We start from the raw sequence: 24,559 nt of genomic DNA, 5'->3' as shown, positions 1-24,559 counted from the left end.
TATGGTGTGCTTATATGCATAAAACAAATAAATAAATCTTTGGGGAAAAAAAGAAAGAAAGAAAAGCTGCAAGTGCAGAGAGCACCTGTCTTGATATAGGGGGATGATCAAAGAGTTGCAGGTCTGAAGCAAGCGTGGGCAACAGGCTGCCTCAGCCTAAAACAAGATACAGCTGGATGTGGTTGCACACTTGGGAGGCAAAGGCAGGATGCTCTGTCTGAGTTCAAAGCTAGCCTGTTTTACATAGTGAGTTCCAGGACAGACATAGCTATGTAGAGAGACTCTGTCTCAAAATATCAAAGAAAGAAAGAAAAAAGAAAAAGAAAAGGAAGAAAAAAGGAGAAGAGAGAAAGTGTGTGTGAGGGGTCAGGCCCACTGTTCCAGCATCCACCTGTAAATACAGGTCAGGGTCCCTCGAGCAGACCCAGGTTCAGTTCACACAGCCACATGGCAGCTCACAGCTGTCCATAACTCCAGTTCCAGGGGATTCTGACACGCTTTTTTAACCTTCTAGGCACCAGACATACATGTGGGGTACTCACAAAGGTCAACAAGAAACCACTCACATATGTAAAGATAAACTTAAAAATCTAAAAACAAACATTAAAAAGCTAGAGAGCAAAGCAAGAAGACTCTCTAGGCTGCCCTCCAGCCTCTACACACACATACAAATTCAAATACACATGCACAAACACTCGAGCACACTCACATGTGCACACACATGCGCACACACGTACACACATGTACACACACACACATACACACACACACACACACACACACGGGAACAATTAGTAACAGTGACATCCCTTGGGTGATAACTAAACTTTCAATTTGAAACCACTTCACATATTCAAACTAAACAGAGTGTGGTCTGAGACAAGAAGAGTAATTTCCAGGAAGCATGAGCTGTGAGGTTTTTTGCCTCATTTTGTTTGCTTTGGTTTGGTTTTATGTTTTGAGATAGGGTTTCTCCCTGTGGCTCTAGCTGCCCTGGACCAGGCTGGCCTTGAACTCAGGGATCTGCCCACCTCTGCCTTGGGAACACTGTGCTCAAGAATGCTGGAATTAAAGGCATGTGCCACCACTGTCCAGCTGTGAGGCCCAATAAAAATAATTGTAGCCAGGTTGTCTTGGGGTTTCCGTTGCTGTGAAGAGACACCACGATCAAGGCAACTCTTATAAAGGACGACATTTAACACAGAGGTTCAGTTCAATATCACTGTGGTGGGAAGATGGCAGTGTGGTGTTGGAGGAGCCTAGAGTTCTACATCTTCACCCAAAGGCAGCCAGGAGAAGACTGTCTACCGTATTGGGCAGAGGCTGACCATAGGAGGTCTTAAAGCCCACTTACACAGTTACACACTTCCTCCAACAAGGCCACACCGATTCAGATTCAGACCTAATAGTGCCAGTTCCCATGGGCCAAGCACACTCAAACCACCATACAGGTGCAATGATACACACCTATCATCCTAGCACCTGGGAGATAAAGGAAAAGCAGTAGATAAAGGCCAGCCTCAGCTACACAGAAGTTTGAGGCCAGCCTGGGATACATGAGATCCTGTCTCAAAAAGCAAAAAATTTTTTTAGCCAGTGGAAGGTTTGAAATATTGACAGACATGATCTAAAATGAGTTGTAGAATAGGAATGGTTAGGGTTAGAGAGATGGCTCAGAGGATAAGAGCATGGACTGCTCTCTTCCAGATGCTCTTCCAGAGGTCCTGAGTTCGATTTCCAGCAACCACATGGTGGCTCACAACCATATAAAATGAGATCTGGTGCCCTCTTCTGGCATACAGGCATATTTACAAGCAGAACACTATATAAATAAATAAATCTTGAGAAAATAAAGAATGATTAATGTTCAGTGGAGATCACCAGCTGCCTTTTCAGCACAAACTTTTGCCAGCTGTCATCTGACTACCACACCACACACACACATGCGCACATGTGCTAGCACACACAATATTTTTTAAATGGAAAAGAGCTGGATGGTGGTGCACGCCTTTAATCCCAGCACTCAGGAGGCAGAGGCAGGTGGATCTCTGAGTTGGATCATAGCCTGGTCTACAGGGTGAGTTCCAGGACAGCCAGGGCTACACAGAGAAACCTTGTCTCGGAAACTGCCCCTCCCTGCAAAATAAAAGTGACAGTTAAAAATTAAAATGCTTAAAATAGAGGAAGGATAGAGGGTGTGGCTCTGTGGTATAACTTCTGGTCTAGCATGTATAAAGTAGGTCCATCCCCAGCTACCACAAAGGAAGAAGGAGAGAAAAAGAAGAGAGAAGTGGAGTCTCAAGGGTGACTGATCGTCTAGTCAGGGGTTGTGTGGGCTGCGGGAAGAAGCACAGAAGAGCTTGGCAGGGTGCACAGGACTTCTAGGCCGTCCTTGACTGTATGTGTAACTAGTTTCAGGAGAGTCTGAGCCACATAGAACCATCTACAAAGCTTCAATAGGTTCTAGAAAGATGGCTCCCCTCGGAGTACTTGCTCTTTCAGAGAGCCCCACCTCAGATCCCTGAACCCAGGTTGGGCAACTAACAACCACCTGTGACTCCAGCTCCCGTGGACCCAGTGTCCTCCTCTTCTGGATTCTGAGTTCGCTGAAGACAAAGGGATTAACACATAGACACATAAAATTACAATAAAACAAATAGTATTTTGAAGGTAAATAAAGAGCTAGAGAGATGACTCAGAAACTGTGAGTATACACTATTCTGTGGAGTGTGTGTGTGTGTGTGTGTGAGAGAGAGAGAGAGAGAGAGAGAGAGAGAGAGAGAGAGAGAGACTAGCATATGCAGAAGAAAAGCAATCCAGGGGAGTCAAGAAAGGAAGTCTGACTGGGCTGGAGAGATGGCTCAGAGGTTAAGAGCACTGACTGCTCTTCCAGAGGTCCTGAGTTCAAATCCCAGCAACTACATGGTGGCTCACAGCCATCTGTAATGAGATTTGACACCCCCTTCTGGTGTGTCTGACAGCTACAGTGTACTTACATAAATAAAATAAAGCTTAAAAAAAAAGGAGTCTGACCAGAGGAATTTAGGAATATTTAAGCATATCAAGTGGACAAAAACTTTACTGGTTATGAGTAACTCAGTTCTGTGTGCACAATAAAGTTTGAAGCATGACTACATTGAAACTTAGCAAAATACCTGTGACATCATCTACCCATGACATCATCTATTAAGATGGTTTCTAGAGCTGGGCATGGTGGCTCTTGCCTCTAATCCCAGCACAGAGGAGGCAGAGGCAGGCAGATCTCTGAGTTTGAGGCCAGTCCTGTCTACAAAGCAAGTTCCAGGACAGCCAGGGCTACATAGAGTAAGTCTGTCTCCACAAAACAAAACAAACCTAAGACATAAATAAATAAACAAGCTTCTTTAGATTGACTACACTTTCAGAAAGATGAGTTTTATGATTTGACAAGCTGTTGCTATAGGTCTAGTGTGGTTTGAAGAGGTCACACAGGTAGGGCAAGGGTCTCATCTTCTCCAGGCCTTCTGTGCTGGTAACAATGCAGCCCCTGTATCCCTTTCTCTGATGGAACAACCCGTGTTTAATATTCAGGTTGTTCATCTGTGAGCATGAGGATCTCCGTGCCTCCTACATCTCCACATTTTGTTGTTGTTGTTGTTGTTGTTGTTGTTGTTTTAAAGAGAAATTGGCAGTTGTAATAGAGCCCAAGTTTGAATGCATCACTGCATGGCTGGTCTGTTAGACAAGCACAAGATAGTTACAAGAATAGCTAACAGGTGGGCCAAAGAATGGGGAAGCCATCTTAACCATGATGGCCATTCACAGGTCATGTGAGGGACTTTTGCTTATCTCTTTATGCAGATGGATTTCTTTAATTTGACCATCAATAGTGTGAGAAAAATCTGACACATTAAAGTAACACATGCCAGGAAATTATTGACCATCAGAACTGTGCTTGAGCCACAAATAATCTATAGCAGCTATACTTTGTGAAGCTGTGGTTCTTGGGTTGCCTATCTCTTGACTAATCTCTTCTAATATTTTTACTGTCCAATCAGTAGTTGAACTAACCATACAAGCCGCTTTCGAAACCTCTCTTTGAATTCCAGTCATCACTTCTGGGGCTGGTAATATAAAAGCCGAAAACCAACCCTTAGCAAAACAACGTCATATATCTCCTACCACAGGTAGCCTTTTTTTTTTTTTCCTTTTATCATTTTGAAGACAGGGTTTTTCTGTGTAGCCCTGGCTAAACTCACTCTGTAGATCAGGTTGGCCTCGAACTCACGAAGATCCGACTACCTCTGTCTCCCAAATATTAGGATTAAAGGTGTGTACTTTTGATCCTCCCTGGCAAAAGGCATCTATTTAGACTTTGCATTGGCAAGCTGGGAATGAACATGTATAATAGTCTGTAAATATAACAGTATCCTTTCAAGGTCAGTAGAAGTGTGCCCTTGTCTCCATAAGTCATAGCTTAGTTTTTCTGTTGAGATGTTTCCTCTTGGTAGGTTTGTCTGTTATCTTCGGATTCTTCGTTTGTGGATCCAGGATGCTGACCTGGATGGATGTAATGAGCAGGAGCCACCTGGGACTTAATTCATTTTCTGGAAAGATATAAGCACAGCCTTACCCTGGTCTAAGAACATCAGGGCCTTTCCCTTAATTAGTTTCTAGATCTTTCTACTTAACATGACTTTAGACTGTTTCTCTTTAAGGGCAAAATATCTTGGGGGATCAGAAGAAACCTTATTGTTTATAGTGAAAATATTTATTAGTATGGGTTGGTCCTCTGTGCCTTCCACACTCCTGCAGAGACCCGAGTTCAGTTCCCAACACCCACATAGGTTGGATCACAAGTGCCTAAAACTCTAATTCCTCTGAACCCAAGGTTCTTTCCTGACCTCCCCAGTGTCCCACACACTCGGCATGTACATAAGTAAATACTGTCTTTTTAGAGTGGAAGAGCCTGGAAGTGGTACTGATATTATGATTTTTTAAAGATGTATTTATTTATTATATAGAAGTACACTGTCACTGTCTTCAGACACACCAGAAGAGGGCATCAGATCTCATTACAGATGGTTGTGAGCCACCATGTGGTTGCTGGGATTTGAACTCAGGACCTCTGGAAGAGCAGCCAGTGCTCTTAATCACTGAGCCATCTCTCCAGCCCCATTTTATGATTTTTAAAATCATTATTATTCTTCTTCAATCTTTTTTTTTATAGTCCAGTCGTTATCCCTCTTCTGGTCTGCCCGCTGACTGGTCCTCACCCCATTCCTCTTCTCCTGTCTCCAAGACGTCCCCAACCCCTGATACTGTTCTTTAAATGTATGTGTGTGGTAAGCATTTGTCCGCACATGTGCACCTTGTGTATTCCTCCTGCCTGTGGAAGTCAGCAGAGGGCATCGGTCCTCCAGAACTACACTACAGGTGGTTGTGCTGTGGGTGCTGGGAATTGAGCCTGGGTTCTCTGGAAGAGCCTTCACCTCGGAGCCATGCGTCCAGTCATAAAAGCTGAGTTCTTACAGAGCTGACTCAGAGTCAGGAGAAATTACAGTTTTTTATAAGAAGTTTTTATAACAACTTTCCAGTGTGGGGAAAGCCTCAGAGAGGTTATGCAATTTTCACTCTGCCGCACAGCGAACATGAGGAGGAACAAAGACTTGAACCGCAGGAAGTGGGATCAAGAAGCCCACACCCTCTCCAAAATTGTACTGCCCAACCCCTGGAGAATATTTTTTGGGGGGCAAAATACATGTAGTAGTTTGTTTCCATATGGCATTGGGGGTGAAGGGATAAGGAGGGATTGAGCTTGGGAAGACATCACACACCTGATACACTTGTACGTAAAAGACCTGAACAGATGTTTTTCAGAGAGATAGGAAGTAGGCAGTGCAGGTGCAAAAGAAGGACTTGTAAAAAGATTTATTTCATATTTGTTGAGAGCACAACTTTAATCCCAGCACCCAGCAGTGAGAGGGAAGCAGATCTCTGTAAGTTCAAAGCCTCCTTAGTCTATAATGAGTTTCAGGACATCCAGAGCTATGAAGAAAGACCCTGACTTCAAACAGTGGAGGCGTTTAGGACTTCCTGAACTTTGGAGGCAGGGTCTCTCCCTGTAACTTGAACTCCCTAGTTTAGCTGTGCTGGCTGTCCAGAGAGTTCCAGGACCCACCATGTCTCTCATGTCTTTTTCTGTGGGTACTGGGATCCAAACGAATTCTGTCTGCCAAGAGTTCTCCCCACTTCTCTACCATGAAAGTCTTAAAACGGGTATGAGGTGAGGCCCAATCAGAAACGAAAAGTACTTGCAGCCAAACCTGATGGCCAGAGTCCCTCAAGTTGCTCTGACCTTCACAGGTGTGCCCTGGCACAGGTGTTCCCCCCTGTCTCCCCCCCACTAAATAAGTAAATAAATGAAAAAAGGTAAATGCTTTAAAACAGATATTAAAATGCACTGTGCACACACAGTGTGGTAGGTCGTCCTCCCAACAATCAGGATGTAGAAACAAGAGGATCAGCAAGCGGTTCAAGGCCAGACTGTCATCTCGAAAACATCAACAAGCAGGAAACCCCAGGGGAGGGTTGTGTCCCGACCCCAAGTGGGAAGTCAGCGGGACCTCCCCACAGAGTAGGAATGACACAGAGCAAATTGGATGAGAGTTTTTTGCACTGAGGGGTGAGGAAGGGGAGAAAAATCACTAAGTCTAGGGCCCTTGCGGAGTGAACCCCTGATGCTGGGTTGGGAGCCATAGGTGTGAGAAGGAGGGTGGGCCCTGGTCACTGAGTTAGATTTCTTTAGAGGGAGGGAAGGAAGGCTGGTAAGTAGAACCCAGGTGGGGTATGAGGAGGGGAAGGACAAGGAGACATTTAGGACAAACTGGGACAAAGCCGCCACCTCTGGGGCTGGTGATGGCTACTGAGCCAGACTGGGCTGGGCTGGGTGACAAGACAGTGCTGGTCTGTTCTCTGCCCCCACTGAGGCTCTTAGTCTCATGAATTTTTTAGCTAAATAGGCCTTGGGCTTCAGATTCCAGGGCTCGGAGCCCAGGCTTCTGGGTTCCATTTACCATGTGAATGCATCTCTGGTCCCAGGAGAGTGTTGATGGTTTTGTGCTGTGCACATTCAAGTCTGGAGGCCTGAGTGAGGAGCCAGCCACCTTTCTTTAAAATTATATTTGATTTATTTCTTGTGTATGTGTGCCGAGGTCAGAGGACCACCTCCCATCAATCGTGAAGGACCTAGAGATTAGATAGGGTGCTAAAGCAAGCACCTTTGAGCAATTTCACTGACCCCCCCCACACCCTATACTGAGTTCTGTTTGTTTTTAGTCAGGTGACCTGAAACTGACTGTGGAAATCTGCCTGTTTCTACCTGGAGAGTGCTGGGATTAAAAGTTTGTGCTATCAGCTTGGTTTCACAGGCTCTACTCCTTGTATTTTAAGGTGTGTGTGTTTGTGTGTGTGTCACAGGGTCCTTGTGAAGGACCCTAGGGGCTTTCACCAGCCTTACACCCACCACCTCAGGTCAAGGCTAGGCCAAGTTCCATTCTCCACCCACAGTTCTCAGGAGAAGCAGGAACTTTCTTGAAAAACTGAAGAACGTACTGACTGATAGTCACCTGACCCTCTGGTCCCAGATAGAGTTTGAATGCTTGCTAGCCAATAGATTCAAAGGGCAATGTGCTTAGCCAATGAGTTTAAACTGTAACCTTGCTGATGTAACCTGTACCCCTAAAAAGTATAAAAACTGATTGTTTATAGCCTTTGTGGCCGCCTTCCAGTCACTCGTCACGAGGGGCTGTTTGAGGGTCAACCCTGGCGCTCTGGAAAAATAAACCTCTTGCGTTTACACCGAATTCCTTTCTCATGTCTCACTTGTGTGTGTGTGGGGGGGTCTTAGTTAAGAAGTAGTTAAGACTCACTTCGAGTCTTACAATTGCAAGCCGGGGGGAGTCCCAGGGATCTGCTCTCTCACTCCCAACAGGGGGAGGCGAGCCCAGGCTGCCCTGAGTCTGCTGATGATCAGGAAGGATCCCTCTCCTATGAGTGGAGCCAACCTATTGTAGATTGTGGGTCTAGCATGCAAGCGTGTCTGGGGTCTGGCCCCAGCACCACATAAACTGGGCATGATCATGCATTCCTGTGAGCACTCAGGCAGGAGGATAATGATTTCCAGGCTGACTGGGACTTTATAATAACATTAATAACAAAACCAGTCAAACAAAATTGTTGGATGACTTTACCCTCTTGGAGACTAATTTCAGGCTCCCCATCTTTCCAACCAAAGATAACAGCAGCCCTCTGGTCCCCTCAAAGTGTTATCCAGAAAATGAGGGCTGAGCTTAGCTGCTAGAGCACTTGCCTAGCATATACTAAGTCCTGTACCACATCAGTGGACTATGGTAGGGTATGCATGTCACCCTGGCACTTAGAAGGTACAGAGGTGTTCAGGAGTTCAAGGCAATTCTTGGCTATATAAAAAGGCTTGGGCTATACGGGTCATTAAAAAATGGTGTAGGAGTAGTTAGTTAACTGTAGAATTTCTTCTTGGACGGTATTTATGGCAAACCTGAAGATGGTGCAGCTACTGGTGAGGGTTAGGTGGAAGAGTTGGGAATTTAATGTTAGCCTATGTTATACACGGAGGCCCCAACAAAAACATTATGGGCTGGGAGTGTAACCAGGGACACTGCACTGGCAAAGGTGGGCGTTCCAGCCCCCAGGACGGTAAAAACAAGCAGAACAAGAGAATAGTGGCTTGTTAACCTGGCTGTGCGGCCCTGAGACTTTCTGTGCTCCGCTTTCTCCCGGGTGGTGGCTGATAAGCTCTTCATACAGCTCTGCCTCTGCTTTCGGACAATTCTGAGGGCAATTCTCATAGCTACTTCTCCACACAGCTGCTTGAAAAAGGTCAGAAGCGCAGACGATGCCCAAGCGGGCTTTCTCGCCCCCTGGCGGCCACGTAGGAAACGGTTCTTCCACAGAGGAGCGCTATGCTGCTGGCTAGGGTAAGGTTTGGAGTGTTTTTTCCACCACCCTCCGCAAAACGGTATCCCAGCAATAGAAAAGTAGAGACAATATGATTTTGAGTTTAAGGGTAGCCCTGGCTATTAAAAAAATGAATGAAATTAGAAACCAGAAAATAAATCAGGCATGGTGGTTCGTGACTATAATCACAGAACTTGTAAGGCTGCGGCCAGTCTGGATCACATAATGAGCTCCAGGCCATCTGGGTTATCTCAACCTTCCTTCTGGAATTAGTAATAATACAAAACAAACAACACAGGCCAAGCATGGTGGCGCCTTGCATCTCAGCACTCAGAGGCAGACACAGGTGGACTCAAGGCCAACCCGGTGTAAGGAGTGAGTCCTAGGACAGCCGCAGCTACACGGAGAAACCCTGTTTTGAAACAAACAAACAAATAAACAATTAACAATATCGGAAAGTAGTCAAATGTATCGTGTCAGAAGGATTAACAGCACTGAACATCTAGTGGCAGGGACCAGGTCACACATAGAAACAAAATAAAGTCCTGTTCAGACTGGTCTGTGTGCGTGAGAGAACAAGCTTCTTAGACGCATGAACAGACGGATGCCCCGGTAGGTGGATGGATGCTTGGGTGGGTGGATACGTGTACGTATGGGCGGGTTAATAGATGTTGATATGAATGTGTATATGTATGTGCAAGGGAGTGATAGACCGATGGATACGTGAGTGGAGGCGACGTGTGGGTAGGCGGAGGAGAGCACGGTGGGCGAGTAGAAGGATCAATGGATGGATGTCCTGGAGTCTCGCCATTCACCCAGGCATTCCTGATCCCTAAAGAAACTTGAGATAACGGAGCAGTCGTACCTCGCTGTTCTGCCTTTCCTCGCTCCTGGAGCAGCTTTGGCATTTGCTGCCGACCGTGCGGCTCACCTGACGGCCTTCCCTTTAAGACGCAGTTACCTGGCGGCCTCCCCTTTAAGACGCGCTCACCTGGCGACACACCTGGGCGAAGGCGCTTCCGCAGGAAGAAGGAAGCAGCAGCGCCGCCGCCTCTGCAGCTCGCTCTCGCCTCCTAGCTTCACCGGCTGCCACCATGTCGGCCTCAGCAGTCTTCATTCTGGACGTCAAGGGCAAGGTGAGGCTCAAGGCGAGGGATCGAGGTACTCCGGGCGAGCCCGCGGGCCTAGGGCGCAGGACCGAGAGCTGGGGACCCGCCCTCTCCAGCCAGCGTCTGTGGCAAGGGGTTTTACCTTTCTGAGAGTCATTTTTCCTGGTTGTAAAATGAGAATAAGAAAGAGGCCCACAACCCGAGCGTCCTGAACCAGTGAACACAGTCCTTCTGCTACCCTGGAGTTCAATAAATGCGCCTAGGAAATCAAGGGAGTTTGAATGGGGCTTGAGCTAAGTGACATACTCACTGGCTCAAAACCAAAACAGGCTCAACAAGTCCAGTCTCTGGCTGCGTAAGCCTGGTGACCAGAGTTTAAGTGAAGTGAAGGGGAATACAGACAACCTACAAAGTTGTCCTCTGACCACACACACACACACAGGCCATGGACCTGCACCATGCACACAGAAAATCATGGTGCCTGTAAAAAGAAGCGAGCCAGAAAGACAAGGGGGCCAGGTGTACTGTTAGGCACTTGTCTTCCTAGCGACTCTGGAAGCCAGTCAGAGGGATGTCCTGACCTCTGGAGGGGATGGCCAGCCTGGGCTACAATAGCAAGACAAAGAAATAAAATAACCTTGAACAAGAACTGCTCAGGAGGGGCAGTTCAGTTCCACCTTAGTTTAAAATCTCAACCTCGTAAGTCTGGAAAATGGAGACAAAGAAACCTGCCTCAAAGCTGAGGCAGGCACCAAAGTCCTCAGCAAGGTTCCTTCTCTTCCTCAGTGGTGGGGGTGGAACCCAAGCTAAGGCAGCACACTGCCACTAAATTGCATCTTAATCCCCTTTATACTTTTTTTTAAAAAAGATTTATTTATTATACATAAGTACACTGTAGCTGTCTTCAGACACACCAGAAGAGGGCATCAGATCTCATTACAGATGGTTGTGAACCACCATGTGGTTGCTGGGATTTGAAGTCAGGACCTCTGGAAGATCAGTCAGTGCTCTAACCACTGAGCCATCTCTCCAGCCCCCCTTTATACTTTTTTTTTAAATTACACTTATTTATTTTCTCTGTTCTGTCCTATCCTGGTGTGTGTGGATGCTGGGTTTGAACCTCAGGCCTTCAGGCTTGGCAGCAAGACCCTTCAACCACTGAGAGCCACTGAGCTACACTCTAGCTATTTTTTAAAATTTTATTATTACTTTTATTTATTTATTTATTCAGAATCTCATGTAGTTTAGGTTGGCTTTGAATTTACTATGTAGCCAAAGATGGCCTTGAACTTCTGATCCTTCTGTCTCTGCCTGCCAAGCCCATCCCCAGCAAAACACTCATTAGCAGAAAGTTGATAGGGTTCGCTATGCACCCAGGAGCTGTGGGTGCTGAGTGTCCACACAACAGGTGAAAGCCCAGGCATACAGAGCTAGAGTCTTAGCCAGGCCCCTCAGGTAAGTCTGGGAGTTACATACTGAGTCTGACATGATCGTAGACACCTGTATCCCCAGCACTCAAGAAACTAAGGCAGGAGGATTGAGAACTGAGACCAGCTTTTCATAGAAAAAGTGACTAAATAAGAAAAGCAAAGACAGGCAGGGGAGGTGATTTACTCGGTAGAGTTTGTAATAGTGGCTCTAGTCAGGGTGGAAGCAGGAGGGTCAGGAGTTCAAGGCCATCCTATGTTACGTCTGGATTCAAGGCCAGCCTTCGATGAGTTATCACCCCCTCCATAAAACAAAAAAAGAGGCCAATGTGTATGGGAAAAAGTTAGAATTAGACATCCTAAGGTGTGGGTACTGGGGTGATTGAGTCCTGTCTATCTCCCCCCAGCCCCTGATTAGCCGAAACTACAAAGGTGATGTGCCCATGACGGAGATTGACCACTTCATGCCGCTGCTTATGCAGCGTGAGGAGGAGGGTGTGCTGGCCCCGCTGCTGAGCCATGGCCGAGTGCACTTCTTGTGGATCAAACACAGCAACCTCTACTGCATCCTGCTCATACTGGCCAGAAGTGCCAAGAACCCAGTCCTGAGGACAGTGACAGTGACCTGAGCAGGAATGGCACAGTGCATGTGCCTGGGGTAAGGGGTAGTAGAAATGGAGGGGGCATAGCAGGGGACATGGAACACTACTCCCTCAAAAATGGTACTTTTTCCTTAACTCTACTGCACCAGTGGTGGCCACCACGCTGAAAAATGCCAACGCCTCTCTGGTGTACTCCTTTCTGTACAAGACTGTGGAGGTAGGTCCTGGCCTCTCATTGGCTGGCTGGTCTGTCTGTCTGCTTGTTTCTGTGCCTGTGAGTGTGACAGGGAGCTGTTGGAGGGGAGAAGAAGGAGCCGAAGCGACACAGAGGAAGTGTCCCCAACAGGAGATACACTGGACAAAAAGGCTTTGAGGTGTGAATAGAGCTAGGCTAAGGGGTTCGAGCACAAGGAGGCTCAAACCCTGGGGGAGAGGACATCTTCCTCCCCAGGAGATGCAGGTTGAGCATCGTGTGCTTGGCACTGGACGTGCTCCAGATGTCAGAATCTTTGCGTATGTGTTGTGAAGTAGTCTAGGGATAGTACCAAAGACTTGGAGAAATGTATTCGTGTTTCAGATATACATGAAACAGCTTAATCAGGTTGTGGGGAGCTGTGACCCCTCTGGGGGGGTCAATGGGCCCTGGCACAGAGGTCACATAGCAGATATTTATGTTATAATTTATTTAGAACTTATGTTATAATTAAGTAGCAAAATTACAGTTAGGAAGTAGTAATGAAATAATTTTATGGTTGGGGTCATCACAACAGGAGAAACTGTATTAATGGGTTGTAGCATTAGAAAGATTGAAAATCACTGGCATATATTTTTTTTCTTTACTTTCTTTCTTTTTGGGGGGCAGTGTCTCACTTTGTAGTCCAGGCTGGCCTAGAACTTGGTATATAAACCAGGCTATCCCTGAGCTCACTTCCAGATGCTGAAATTTAAGGCATGTACCACTGTGCCCAGCAGGAGGATAATTTAAATTTTTTACAATTCATGTGTATGAATGCACCTCAATGTATGTTTGTGTATCACAGAGGCCAGAAGAAACCAAACAGTTTTTTTTTATTGGATATATTTTATTTACATTTCAAATGTTATCCCCTTTCCCGGTTTCCCTTCCATAACCCCCATCCCCCTTCCCTGCTTCTGTGAGGGTGCTCACCACCCACCCACCCCCTTCCACCTCTCCACCCTGACATTTCCCTACACTGGGGCATCAAGTCTTGGCAGGACCAAGGGCTTCTCCTCCCATTGATGCCCAACAAGGCCATCCTCTGCTACATGTGCAGCTGGAGCCATGGGTCCCTCCATGTGTACTCTTTGGATAGTGGTTTAGTCCCTGGGAGCTCTGCTTGGTTGGTATTGTTGCTCTTATGGAGTTGTAAATCCCTTCAACTCCTTTTAACTCCTCCAGTGGGGACCCTGTTCTCAGTTCAATGGTTGGCTGTAAGCCTCTGCCTCTGTATTTATCATGATCTGACGGAGCCTCTCAGGAGACAGCTATATCAGGCTCCTGTCAGCATGCACTTCTTGGTATCAGCAATAGTGTCTGGGTTTGGGGACTGTATATGGGCTGGATCTCCAGGGGTAGCAGTCTCTGGATGGCCTTTCCTTCAGTCTCTACTTCAAACTTTGTCTCCATATTTTCTCCTGTGAATATTTTTGTTCCCTCTTCTAAAAAGCACTTTGGTCTTCCTTCCTCTTGACCTTCTTGTGGTCTGTGAATTGTATCTTGGGTAGTCTGAGCTTTTGAGCTAATATCTACTTGTCAGTGAGTGTGTTTTTTTGTGATTGGGTTACCTCACTCAGGATGATATTTTCTAATTCCATCCACTTGCCTAAGAATTTCATGAAGTAAAAAAAAAAAAAAAAAATTCATGAAGTTGAGACCAAAAGTTTTATTTACTTTTTTTATGTATTTGTGTGTGTGTGTGTGTGTGTGTGTGTGTGTGTGTGTGTGTGTGAGTGATGCCTACAGAAGCCAGAAGAGGGCATTGGATTCCTTGGCTCTGGAGTTTCTAAAGGTTCTGAGTAGCTGGTGTGAGTGCTGGGAACTGAACCAGGGTCCTCTGCAAGAGCAGCAAGCAATCTTAACCAGTGAGCCATCTCTCCAGACCTCAGATTGGCTTTTTATTATTTTATATATTTTAAAATTTGAGACAGGATTTCAATATCTAGCTCTCTCTTACCTAGAACTCATAGAGACCTGCCTACCTCTGCCTCCCAAGTACTAATATTATTATTATTATTATATATTAATAATTCATTAAAAGAAGATCAGGAAGTTTGTGGTGCTACTTGTTGGTCATACGTGAAGACCTGAGTTCAGTCTTCAGCACCTACATAAACAGTCACGTAGCGCTCGAATGTGCTTGTAATCACAGTGCTTGGGAAGCAGAGTCAGGGACTCCCTGGCACTTCCTGGCCAGTGACTGTAGCCTGGGCAGTGAGCTCCAGGGACAGTGAGAGACAAGACAGTGGGGAATAACAGAGGAAGATGGGAATCGACCTCTGGCCTCCACACACATGCACAGGAACGTGCATAGGCTTGTACACACATAAACATGTACACATACTACACATGTACAAACACATACAGAGACATGTGTGTGTGTGTGTGTGCTTGTGTGTGCACAATGCACACACACAGACATATGTATACACAATAGGCTCACATTCACACACACTCTTGTTGTCTTCCTTGGGGAGATGTAAACAATGTTTACTGCTCTTGTGGTCCCACTGACAAATCAAGGTGCAGTTCCACCGAGGGTCACTCTGGGGAACTCATGAGTTACTGACTTAATGGGCAGGAGGACTGCGGTGATTTCATTTACTCTTATTTTTTGCTTTTTCAAACTCTTTCTCTGTGTAGCCCTGGCTGTCCCTGAACTCAGTCTCTAGACCAGGCTGGCTTTGAACGCAGGTCCACCTGCCTCTGCCTCCTGAGTGCTGGGATTAAAGCTATGGGTCATCCTGGCCTGTTCTGTTTATTTTTGAGACAGGTTGTCATGTAGCCCAGCTGATCTTGAACTGCCTGGATCATGGGTGTACCTGGTTTGTTTTATATTGAAACACTTTTTGCATTTACTTAGTTACTTCTTTGTGTGAGTTTGTGTCTGTGTGTGAGGCATGGGTGTGGAGACCAGAGGACAGCTAGCCTTCCAGCACATGAGTCCTGGGGAATCATACTTAGGTCATCAGGTTTAGCAAAAAGTTGCTTCATGTGCTGAGCCATCTGCCTGGTCTATTTTGTTTTGACTTTGGTTTTTCTATTCTGAAGAATTGCATCTGTGAACTCCATTTTACTCTATTTATACCAGGTCACCTGTCCTATCCTTCACCTGACTGATGGTTTGCTCTATCTATTACATCACCTGCCCTATCCTTCACCTGACTGATGGTTTGCTCTATCTATTACGTCACCTGCCCTATCTATCATCTGACTGATGTACAAAGATTCATGATGCGTACACAGGCCAGGCGGCTCTTAACCACTGAGCCGTCTCTCTAGCCCCACGCTTGCTTATTTGTTTGTTCATTTGTTTTGTTCGTTAACACTAGGTCTCTCTACTTAGTCTTGGCTATCTTGGAACTTGCTATGTAGATCAGGTTGACCTTGAAGTCACCAAAACCCAGTGGTATCTGCCTCCTGACTGCTAAAACTAAAGACATGAGCCACCATATTTGGCCTCCAAACATTTTTTTAAAGATTTATTTATTTTATGTATGAGTACAGTGTTGCTGTCTTCAGATACACCAGAAGAAATCATCAGATCCCATTACAGGTGGTTGTAAGCCACCATGTGGTTGCTGGGAATTGAACTCAGGGCCTCTGGAAGAGCAGCCAGTGCTCTTAACCACTGAGCCATCTCTCCAGCCCCCTGCCCCCCTTTTTTAAGGGAAGCAAGATAGACCAGTCCTCTCCTTTTAGATCTTTGAAGGCTACAGGAAGAGGATGGAAAATTTATGGCCAACTAAGTTCCTCAGCCAGACCATCTCAAAAACCGGTCTGGAGTGTGGCTCCTCTGTCTAGAATCCCCCAGTGAGGGGTTGGCTTGTGGCTCAGTGGGAGAGTCCTGATCTCATGTGTGTGAGGTACTGGTCTCCTTCCGCCCCTGTACCGTACACACCCCCAGTAAAGCTGTTATATATGCCCTTTGGCTGTTCTCCTGGTGCTTCATGAAGTAGGCTTCCACTGCCTTTTCCTCCTCCACACTCCACATCCAAGACCTGTCCCTTTCCCTCATTAAATTGCTCCTTGAGACATAGGCCCAGTCTCTTTGCAGTCCTAGCACCCAGTAGGCCCTCCATCATGATGGCTGAGTGTGTTCCCAGCTTATGTGGTGTCTGTCCTTGGAACCGCGCCCAGGTCTTCTGTGAGTACTTTAAGGAGCTGGAGGAGGAAAGCATCCGAGACAACTTTGTCATCGTGTACGAGCTACTGGACGAGCTCATGGACTTCGGCTTCCCGCAGACCACGGACAGCAAGATCCTGCAGGAGTGAGTGCGGGGGAGAGGCTGGCGGTCCCTCTGAGGTGTCCCTGCGGTTAGCTGTGGCCCTCACTGCTTTTTCCAACAGGTACATCACACAACAGGGCAACAAGCTAGAGACGGGCAAGTCTAGAGTACCACCTACGGTCACCAACGCTGTGTCGTGGCGCTCCGAGGGCATCAAGTACAAAAAGAATGAGGTCTTCATTGATGTCATAGAGTCTGTTAACCTTCTGGTGAGTTCTGTGCCTCATGTCCTGGGGGCAGGAGAGGGGGACTCTACCTGTTGACACCCCATGTTGGGAAACCCCTTTGCAGGTCAATGCTAATGGGAGTGTCTTGCTCAGCGAGATTGTGGGCACCATCAAGCTGAAGGTGTTTCTGTCTGGGATGCCAGAGCTGCGGCTGGGCCTCAATGACCGAGTGCTCTTTGAGCTTACTGGCCGTAAGACTGGGGGGAAAGGGAACCTCTTCCTGGGAATAGGGTAGGAAGCAACCAGAGGCCTCCTAGACAGCAGCCAGATCTGAGATAAGTGTGCGCATTCCCTCCAGCGATTGCATGTCAGCCAAAAAGTTCACCCTACAAATGCTCTCTTTGTTGGTGAGCCAGCTGCAGACCAAGCCCATTTCTGGCCTTGACATTAAACTTCTTACAGTGGTCCCTGCCTGTCTGCGCACTCTGGAGGCTGAGGCAGAAGGGCTAGGAGTTCAAGGTCTTCTCCTTAGGTTAGAGAAGGTTATGAGAAGAGGGCAAAGACAAATGGGAATTCACAGGGGGCCAGCCTAGCCTAATCAGCAAGTTCCATAACAAAGGAGGTCATACCAAAACACAGGAAGCAAAAGCAGGACCCACACAAACAGAAATGAAGAGAAAAGGAACAGAAGATATGACTCACACAGTAAAGAACTTGCACACCAACATGAAGCCCTGAGTTCAGATGCGTGGAGCACATGTAAAAAGCAGAAATAGGGTCTGCTGTGGTTTTGCACCCCTTTAATCCCTGCACATAGGAGGCAGAGGAGGCCGATCTCTGTGAGATCTAGGCTAGCCTGATCTGCATAGCAAATTCAAGGACAGCCCTGTTTCCCCCAAACAAATCAAATACAAAAACTAGGCATGGCCATGTTTATCTGTAACCGTGGCTCTAGGGAGTGAGGCAGGGAGCCCCCAGAATGTTCTGTCCAGCCAGGCTAGCCAGTTGCTGAGCTCTGGTTGAACAAAACACCTTCTACCACAGATAAGACAGAGGGCCAGAGAGAAGGTTCACGGGAAAATCACTTGGCTGGAAATCACAGTGGCCTGAGTAAGGTCCCTAACCACACTGGGAAACCTAAAGTGTGGTGTGCGGCTGAGACCTTAGCACGTCCTTCATGTTGCTGTTTGCTTGTTTATTTACTTATTTATTTACTATGTGTATGTATTTTGCCCGTATGAATGTGCATACTTGCACCATGTGTGCATACTGCCCACAGAAGCAGAAGAAGGTGTCATACACATTCCTTGGGATGGTGTTACACATAATTACCAGCCTCCACATAGGTGCTGGGAACTGAACCTTGATCCTCTAGAAGAATAGCCAGTGCTCTTAACCACTGAGCCATCTTTCCATGAAGTCTCAGCACTCCGATGCTTAGTGGAGGTAGAGGCAGGAAGATAACTCCTAGAAGCTCATAGGCTAGCAAGACTGGAGGGCACGGCAGATCAGAAAGCAAGATCCGATCCGGTGCCTTGGCTCGGTGGGAAGAAGCAGATGAAACATACCACAGCAATGTGTTCAGAGTAAAAGGCTATGTCTCAGTGGCTGGAAACACTTGCCAGCAAGCCTGACCATCCGAGTTCAATCCTCAGGCCTCACACAGTAGAGAGAGTGGACATCTACAGTGTCCTCTGACCAAACACATTGAGCAAGCATGCCCCACCTACCAAGTAAATAAATTAATGTCATAATCTAGAGAAGTTAGGCAATGATTAACCTCTAGTTAACACATGAGTGAAATATGAACCCATATATTACATACATACACAAATATATTCACAGTATACACATGCACACAAAGGGAAAATTGGAGCCTAGAAAGGCACCACTGTGGCTCAGCATTCCTTGGTCCTGCCAAGGACCTCAGTTCAGTTTCCAGCACCTTTAGCAGGTGGCTCACAACGATTTACAACGTTAGCTCCAAGAGATCTAACAACATCTTCTAGGCTCTGTGGGTACCAGCACAAGTGTGCATATAAAATCACCCAAACACTCAAACCTTCATCTAATTAAAAATACTAAAATTTGTGCTGGGTTTGGTGGCTCCCAGAGACAAGTGTATCTCTGTGAGTTGGAAAACAGCCTGATCTACACATGGAATTCTAGGACAGCCAAGACTAGGTTAGAGACTGTTTCAGAAAACAACACAACAAAAACCCCATTAAAAGGTTTAGAAAAATAAACTCCAAATGAGATTTGGAGAACAGAGTTCAGGGTGGGATCCAGACTCTGGGTGTGCACCATGTCCCCACTACCACTCAGCCCAGTGCTAGGCTGCCTTTTCTGCAAGGCCAGAGAAGGTGGGGCTGGTGGGGCAGGGTCTCCTCTTCAGCTCCAGGGTCACTTTTCTTGCTCCACTCGAGTTTCAGGCAGCAAGAACAAGTCTGTGGAACTGGAAGATGTGAAATTCCACCAGTGTGTGAGGCTTTCACGATTTGACAATGACCGCACCATCTCCTTCATCCCCCCGGATGGGGACTTTGAACTCATGTCCTACCGTCTCAGCACCCAGGTGAGCCATGACCCAGCCCAACACAAAGGAGAAGGTAGGCGGTGGTCAAGTGCAGACGTCAGAATCTGTGAGAACTGCCTTCTCTTCTGCTGCAGGTCAAACCCCTGATCTGGATCGAGTCAGTCATTGAGAAATTCTCCCACAGCCGAGTGGAGATCATGGTGAAGGTGAGCCCAGGGGAGGCTTTCTCAGTGTAGATTCCATGGCGTTTCTGATTAGCTGGGCTCTTGGCTGGGGATTCAGGATTTATGTTTGTTTTTAACTGCTTTTTTTCTTAATTGCGTGTGTGTGTGTGTGTGTGTGTGTGTGTGTGTGTGTGTGTGTTTTGCCTACATATATGTTGATATGCAAAACTTGCCTGTCTAGTGCCTATGGAAGCCAGAAGAGGGGATTGGATCCCCTGGAACTGGAGTTGTGGGTGGTTCTGAGTTATCATTCCGGTGCTAAGAATCAAACTGCAATCCTCTGGAAGAGCAGCCAATGATCTTCACTGGGCTATCTCTCCAGATTTATTTTTTTATTTATATTCTTTGAAGATTTATTTATTTTGTGTAAGTACACCGTAGCTGTATTCAGACTCACCAGAAGAGGGTATCAGATCCCATTATAGATGCTTGTGAGCCACCATGTGGTTGCTGGGAATTGAACTCAGGACCTCTGGATGAGCAGCCAGTGCTCTAATCACTGAGCCATCTCTCCAGCCCCAAATTTTGATTTTTCAAAAATGCTCTCAGTTGTGAGATCTAGGTGGCCTTGAACACTGTCTCCATAGTTCAGGCTGGCCTTGAACTTGAGATCACAAGCATCCACCTCTGCGTCTTGCTCAGGAGTGAATTCTTTTTGCCTCCTGCTCTCCGGACAGGCCAAGGGTCAGTTTAAGAAGCAGTCGGTAGCCAATGGCGTGGAAATCTCTGTGCCCGTACCTAGTGACGCTGATTCTCCACGCTTCAAGACCAGCGTGGGCAGTGCCAAGTATGTACCTGAGAAGAACGTTGTCATCTGGAGCATCAAGTCCTTCCCTGTGAGTCCTGGGAAAGGTGGGCCCAGAGTGGAGGGGCCCTGGGGTAGGAGAGACTTCCGTGGTGGTGGGGCTTGTCCTGGCCACAGGACCAAAGGAGAAGAATGTCCCAGGAACCTCCTCTAGATGAGAATATGTGAGGATTACGTGGATCACACGGCTGTCCTTGAGGGCTGAGGAAGGGGACCAAGCCTGGATGTAGTGGCCCATGCCTGTCTTTCTCCTATTTGGAAGGTGGTGGAGGCAGGAGGATAAAGAATTCAGACTCACCCTAGCCTAAATGACTACTTCTAATCTAGCCTAGCTTCATAAGACCCTGTTTCAAAAATCCGAACCAAACCAATCAAAGGTAGGGAAGCTGAGGTTTCCTGAAACAGCACCTCTCCTAGTTTCTCCTTCATAGGCTCAGCTCATCTGTAAAATGGGTTGGATGACAATTGACCCACAGTCTTTTTATTGTTTTGTTTTTTTTTTTTTTTAAAGATTTATTTATTATATATGAGTACACTATAGCTGTTTTCAGACACACCAGACGAGGGCATCAGATCTCATTACAGATGGTTGTGAGTCACCATGTGGTTGCTGGGATTTGAACTCAGGACCTCTGGAAGAGCAGTTGGTGCTCTTAACCACTGAGCCATCTCTCCAGTCCCTTTATGGTTGGTTTTTAGACAGGGTGTGTCACTATGTAGTCATAGTTGGACTGGAACTTACTATGTAGACTGGGCTGGTCTTGAACTCATAGAAATCTACTTGCCTCGGGCCTCCAAAGTACTAGGATTAAAGGTGTGTGTGTGTGTGTCTGTTTGTCTGTCTGTCTTCTCCAGACTGAGGAACAAGAGTTAGTACCCTTCCTTTGCTTGTACTAGCACAGACTTTTTCTATGGGTCTCAGCCAGCGCTCCTGAGTTTAAAGTCTGTGACAGTACACTGTTCTGAGGGTGGTCTGAGAGACAGCGGGGAATAACTCAGAGAGTCTGATGCTTCTGTGTATCCATAGGGGGGCAAGGAGTACTTGATGCGTGCCCATTTTGGCCTCCCCAGCGTGGAAACTGAGGAAATAGAGGGTCGGCCGCCTATCGGGGTGAAGTTTGAGATTCCATACTTTACTGTTTCCGGCATCCAGGTGAGGAACAAGGATGGGAAGGTACCCTCTTTCCTCCCTCCTGGCTTAAGTCACCTCTCAAATTATGTCTCATTTATTCATTTGAGCTTTTATTTATTTTGTGTATCAGTGTTTTGCATGTGTCTGTGTACCATGTGTTACCTGTAAAGGTCAGGAGATGGTGTCAGATCTGGAACTGAAGTTACAGGTTTCCATCCACTGTAAGGATGCTGGTGCTCTAATCCAGGTCCTCTGGAAGAGCAGCCAGAGACCTTAACTACTGAGGGATCTCTCCAGCTCTGTCTTAGACTTTCTAAGGATTGCTGTGACAGAACACCATGACCAGAAAGCAAGTTGGGAGGAGAGGATTTATTTGGTTCAAACGTCATTGGAGAAAGTCAGGACAGGAACTCGACAGGGCTGGAACCTGGAGGCAGTGATGCAGAGGCCATGGAGAGGTGCTGCTTACTGGCTTGTTCAAGCTGCTTTCTTATAGAACCCACGACCACCAGCCCAGGGATGGCACCACCCACCACGGGCTCGGCCCTCCCCCATTAAGCACTAGTTGAAAAAATGCCTTACAGCTGCATCTCATGAAAGCATTTTCTCAACTGAGGCTCCTTCCTATTTGATGACTCTGTCCTGTGTCAAGTTAGCACAATATCGCACAATATCAACCAGTCCAAGCCCCCTTTTTAGTTTTTGAGACAGGATCTCATTGTAGCCAGACTAACCAGGAACTTGCTATGTAGACCAGACAGCATTGTACCAGAGACCTGCCTCCCTCTGCTTCCAAGTGCTGAGATCTGAGGTGTATTTTTATTTTGTAACCCAAGCCAGCCAAGGACTCAGTCTGAAGTCCAGGCCAGTCTCAACTCAGTTACGACCCAGGCTGGACTTGAAGTTATGACATCCTTCTCTAGATTTCCAAGCACTGGTATGAAGTCATGTGCCCTCATGCTCAGGTCTCCATTTCTGCTTGGTGGTCTGTTCTCAGGCTGGGGCTTCTCCCTCTCCCCCTCCCACGGTCACTATTCACCCCTGCCTTCTCCTGCTCACAGAGTATTCTTTGTTCTCTTGGCCTGTTCTCCGTCCGCTCTCTTCTGTATTCTCCCGTCTGCTCCTTTCCCCCGATGGCCTGGGTAACTTCTTCGTCTTCCATATCGTGCCCAGACTCCAGTTAGCATCATCCTAAAGTGTGCCCTGTATATTTTCTTGCCATAAGCCACCACTTTTCCTTCGGACTCTGTTCACCTCACCCTCCCAATACCTCCCCCCACAAATACTGGGGATTGAACCCAGGCACTGCCACATGCTAGACAGGGGCTTTATCTATGAATCTGCTCCAAGCACTCACAGGGGACTCTAGAGGGAGCTTACTGCTGAACCACATCCCTCGTCCTTGCCAATACTCTTTATGTTCTCCCAGGTCCGTTACATGAAGATCATCGAGAAAAGTGGGTACCAGGCCCTTCCCTGGGTCCGCTACATCACCCAGAGTGGTGGTAAGGTGGCTCTCTGGGACACTGGTTGAGGAGGTGGCAGGCATGGGGACTGAGGATGTTGATGCTGTGTTTGGGGAAGTTCTAAATTTTAGCTCGTCTAGCACCAAACCTGTCCTTACCGAGCTTCCTTGGGCTCCAGCGTATACATATTTAAAATGGGATGGCTGGCCTGCTGCAGGGTGACAGTAAAATCCAGAAGATGTTGACACTTAACACCTACAGATGCTGGCTGGGTATGAGCATGCTTACCAGGTGAAGGTGTCTGTGTGGAGCCCATCCTGATCTAAGCAAAACTTCCTTTTGTGTATGTGTTTGTAAGGCTAGAAACCAGGGCTTCACACAGGATGAAGCCACATCTGGAATTTTAGGCAGTGGTTCCACTTTTGAGCCATGTCCCAAGCCTATTAGCCCTAATAAGCATCTGGAGTATTTCCTGGGGTGATTCTGTGTGTTGGGACCAGGATAGATTTTGTGGGTGTAGGGAAACTCTCCTTCTTCCCCCTTTCTCAGCTCTCAGATGGTCCCTGCTTTTTTTTTCCTGCAGATTATCAACTTCGTACCAGCTAGAACGGAGAAGTGGGGCTTCCATCTTCCATCTCCCCAGATACCAGCCACAGACTTTAAAGATCTGTGTGTGTGTGTGTGTGTGTGTATGTGTGTGTATGTGTGGGTGTCTACATGTCTGCAAGTCTGCGAATGTGTGTGCACATGCAGGGTTAGGGCACTGAATTAACACATCCTTGCTGCCTGAACCTAACCCCCTTTACCTCTCAGCTGTCTGGGGTGATTTCTCTGTGTCTCTCGCCCTTGGAGCTGTCCCACACTGATTTTATATGAAGAAATATAAGAGGGCCTGAACCGCGTTACCCCTTCCCCCATGAGTGCCTTCTTGCAGTGAACTGCCTTGGGCAGATCTAGGGCCCACCTTTTATAGCTGCTAAGCCGAGGCCGCTGGCCCTCCATCTGGGTTTTAGGGTGTCATTAAAGTGAATCTAACAACTGTGAGTGTGCTTCTTCACTAGGGACTGGGAATGACCGTGAGCGCTTGCGTAGGAGCATCCACTGACGACTTGTCAAGTCTTTTCTGGTTCCTCCACAGCCTTCTGTCGTCCCTGTTACTGTCTGGTCCCTCTGTAGCCATGGCAGTTGCTGTAAAATCTGTCAGTACATCATTGCCCTGCTTAGTCCTGGTGGCCTTCCCACTCCACTGCACCGCCCTGCCCACCTTCCTGCCCTTCCAGTCTTCCTATCCTACTCTACTAGATACTTCCGCACCCCAGGCCCTTTGTATATGCAGCACCTGCCTATCTTATAGTATCTTCCTTTGTTTTGATTTTTATTTTTTACGAGTTCATCTTGCCTCTGCCTTCCACATGTAGGTGGATTACAGGCATGAGGCCCATGACCAGTTGTTTTCTCTAGTTTTGCTTTTATTTTTAGACAAGGTCCCTTGTAATCCAGGCTGGGTTCAGGCTTGCCCAGTAGCAATGAAACCTCCACTTCCAAGAGCTGAGATTACTGACATGCGTAACATCTCCAATTTTTTCTG

The 24,559-nt window shown here is 47.0% G+C and overlaps 1 protein-coding gene across 4 annotated transcripts; it reads left to right on the top strand.

Annotated features, from left to right (window-relative positions):
• The first annotated feature begins 10,064 nt into the window (after nucleotides 1-10,064).
• Nucleotides 10,065-23,613, top strand: AP1M2 (adaptor related protein complex 1 subunit mu 2). Of its 4 annotated transcripts, none has more exons than XM_080930412.1 (12): nucleotides 10,065-10,112; nucleotides 11,920-12,100; nucleotides 12,264-12,331; nucleotides 16,598-16,623; nucleotides 16,703-16,850; nucleotides 16,933-17,059; nucleotides 19,241-19,383; nucleotides 19,479-19,550; nucleotides 20,246-20,404; nucleotides 21,401-21,526; nucleotides 22,935-23,010; nucleotides 23,555-23,613. In XM_080930412.1, the coding sequence occupies exons 1-12, from the start codon at nucleotides 10,071-10,073 to the stop codon at nucleotides 23,575-23,577; spliced, it is 1,191 nt and encodes a 396-aa protein (XP_080786538.1). In that variant the 5' UTR covers nucleotides 10,065-10,070; the 3' UTR covers nucleotides 23,578-23,613. The 4 variants fall into 4 exon arrangements, with proteins under 4 accessions (XP_080786538.1, XP_080786537.1, XP_080786536.1 ...); XM_080930411.1 differs by having other exon boundaries at nucleotides 19,235-19,383; XM_080930410.1 differs by having other exon boundaries at nucleotides 16,493-16,623.
• The last annotated feature ends 946 nt before the right edge of the window (nucleotides 23,614-24,559 follow it).

Source organism: Micromys minutus (assembly GCF_963924665.1).
Source record: "Micromys minutus genome assembly, chromosome: 16".
Classification (NCBI taxonomy): Eukaryota; Metazoa; Chordata; class Mammalia; order Rodentia; family Muridae; genus Micromys; species Micromys minutus.
This window is presented reverse-complemented; position numbering and strand designations above follow the sequence as displayed.

Bases quoted from the DNA above. Each gene is read 5' to 3' on its own strand.
- AP1M2 (XM_080930409.1), top strand. From the start codon at position 10,071: ATGTCGGCCTCAGCAGTCTTCATTCTGGACGTCAAGGGCAAG. The intron at 16,851-16,932 runs GTGAGTTCTGTG...ACCCCTTTGCAG, and splicing joins TAGAGTCTGTTAACCTTCTG to GTCAATGCTAATGGGAGTGT. The intron at 21,527-22,934 runs GTGAGGAACAAG...ATGTTCTCCCAG, and splicing joins TTACTGTTTCCGGCATCCAG to GTCCGTTACATGAAGATCAT.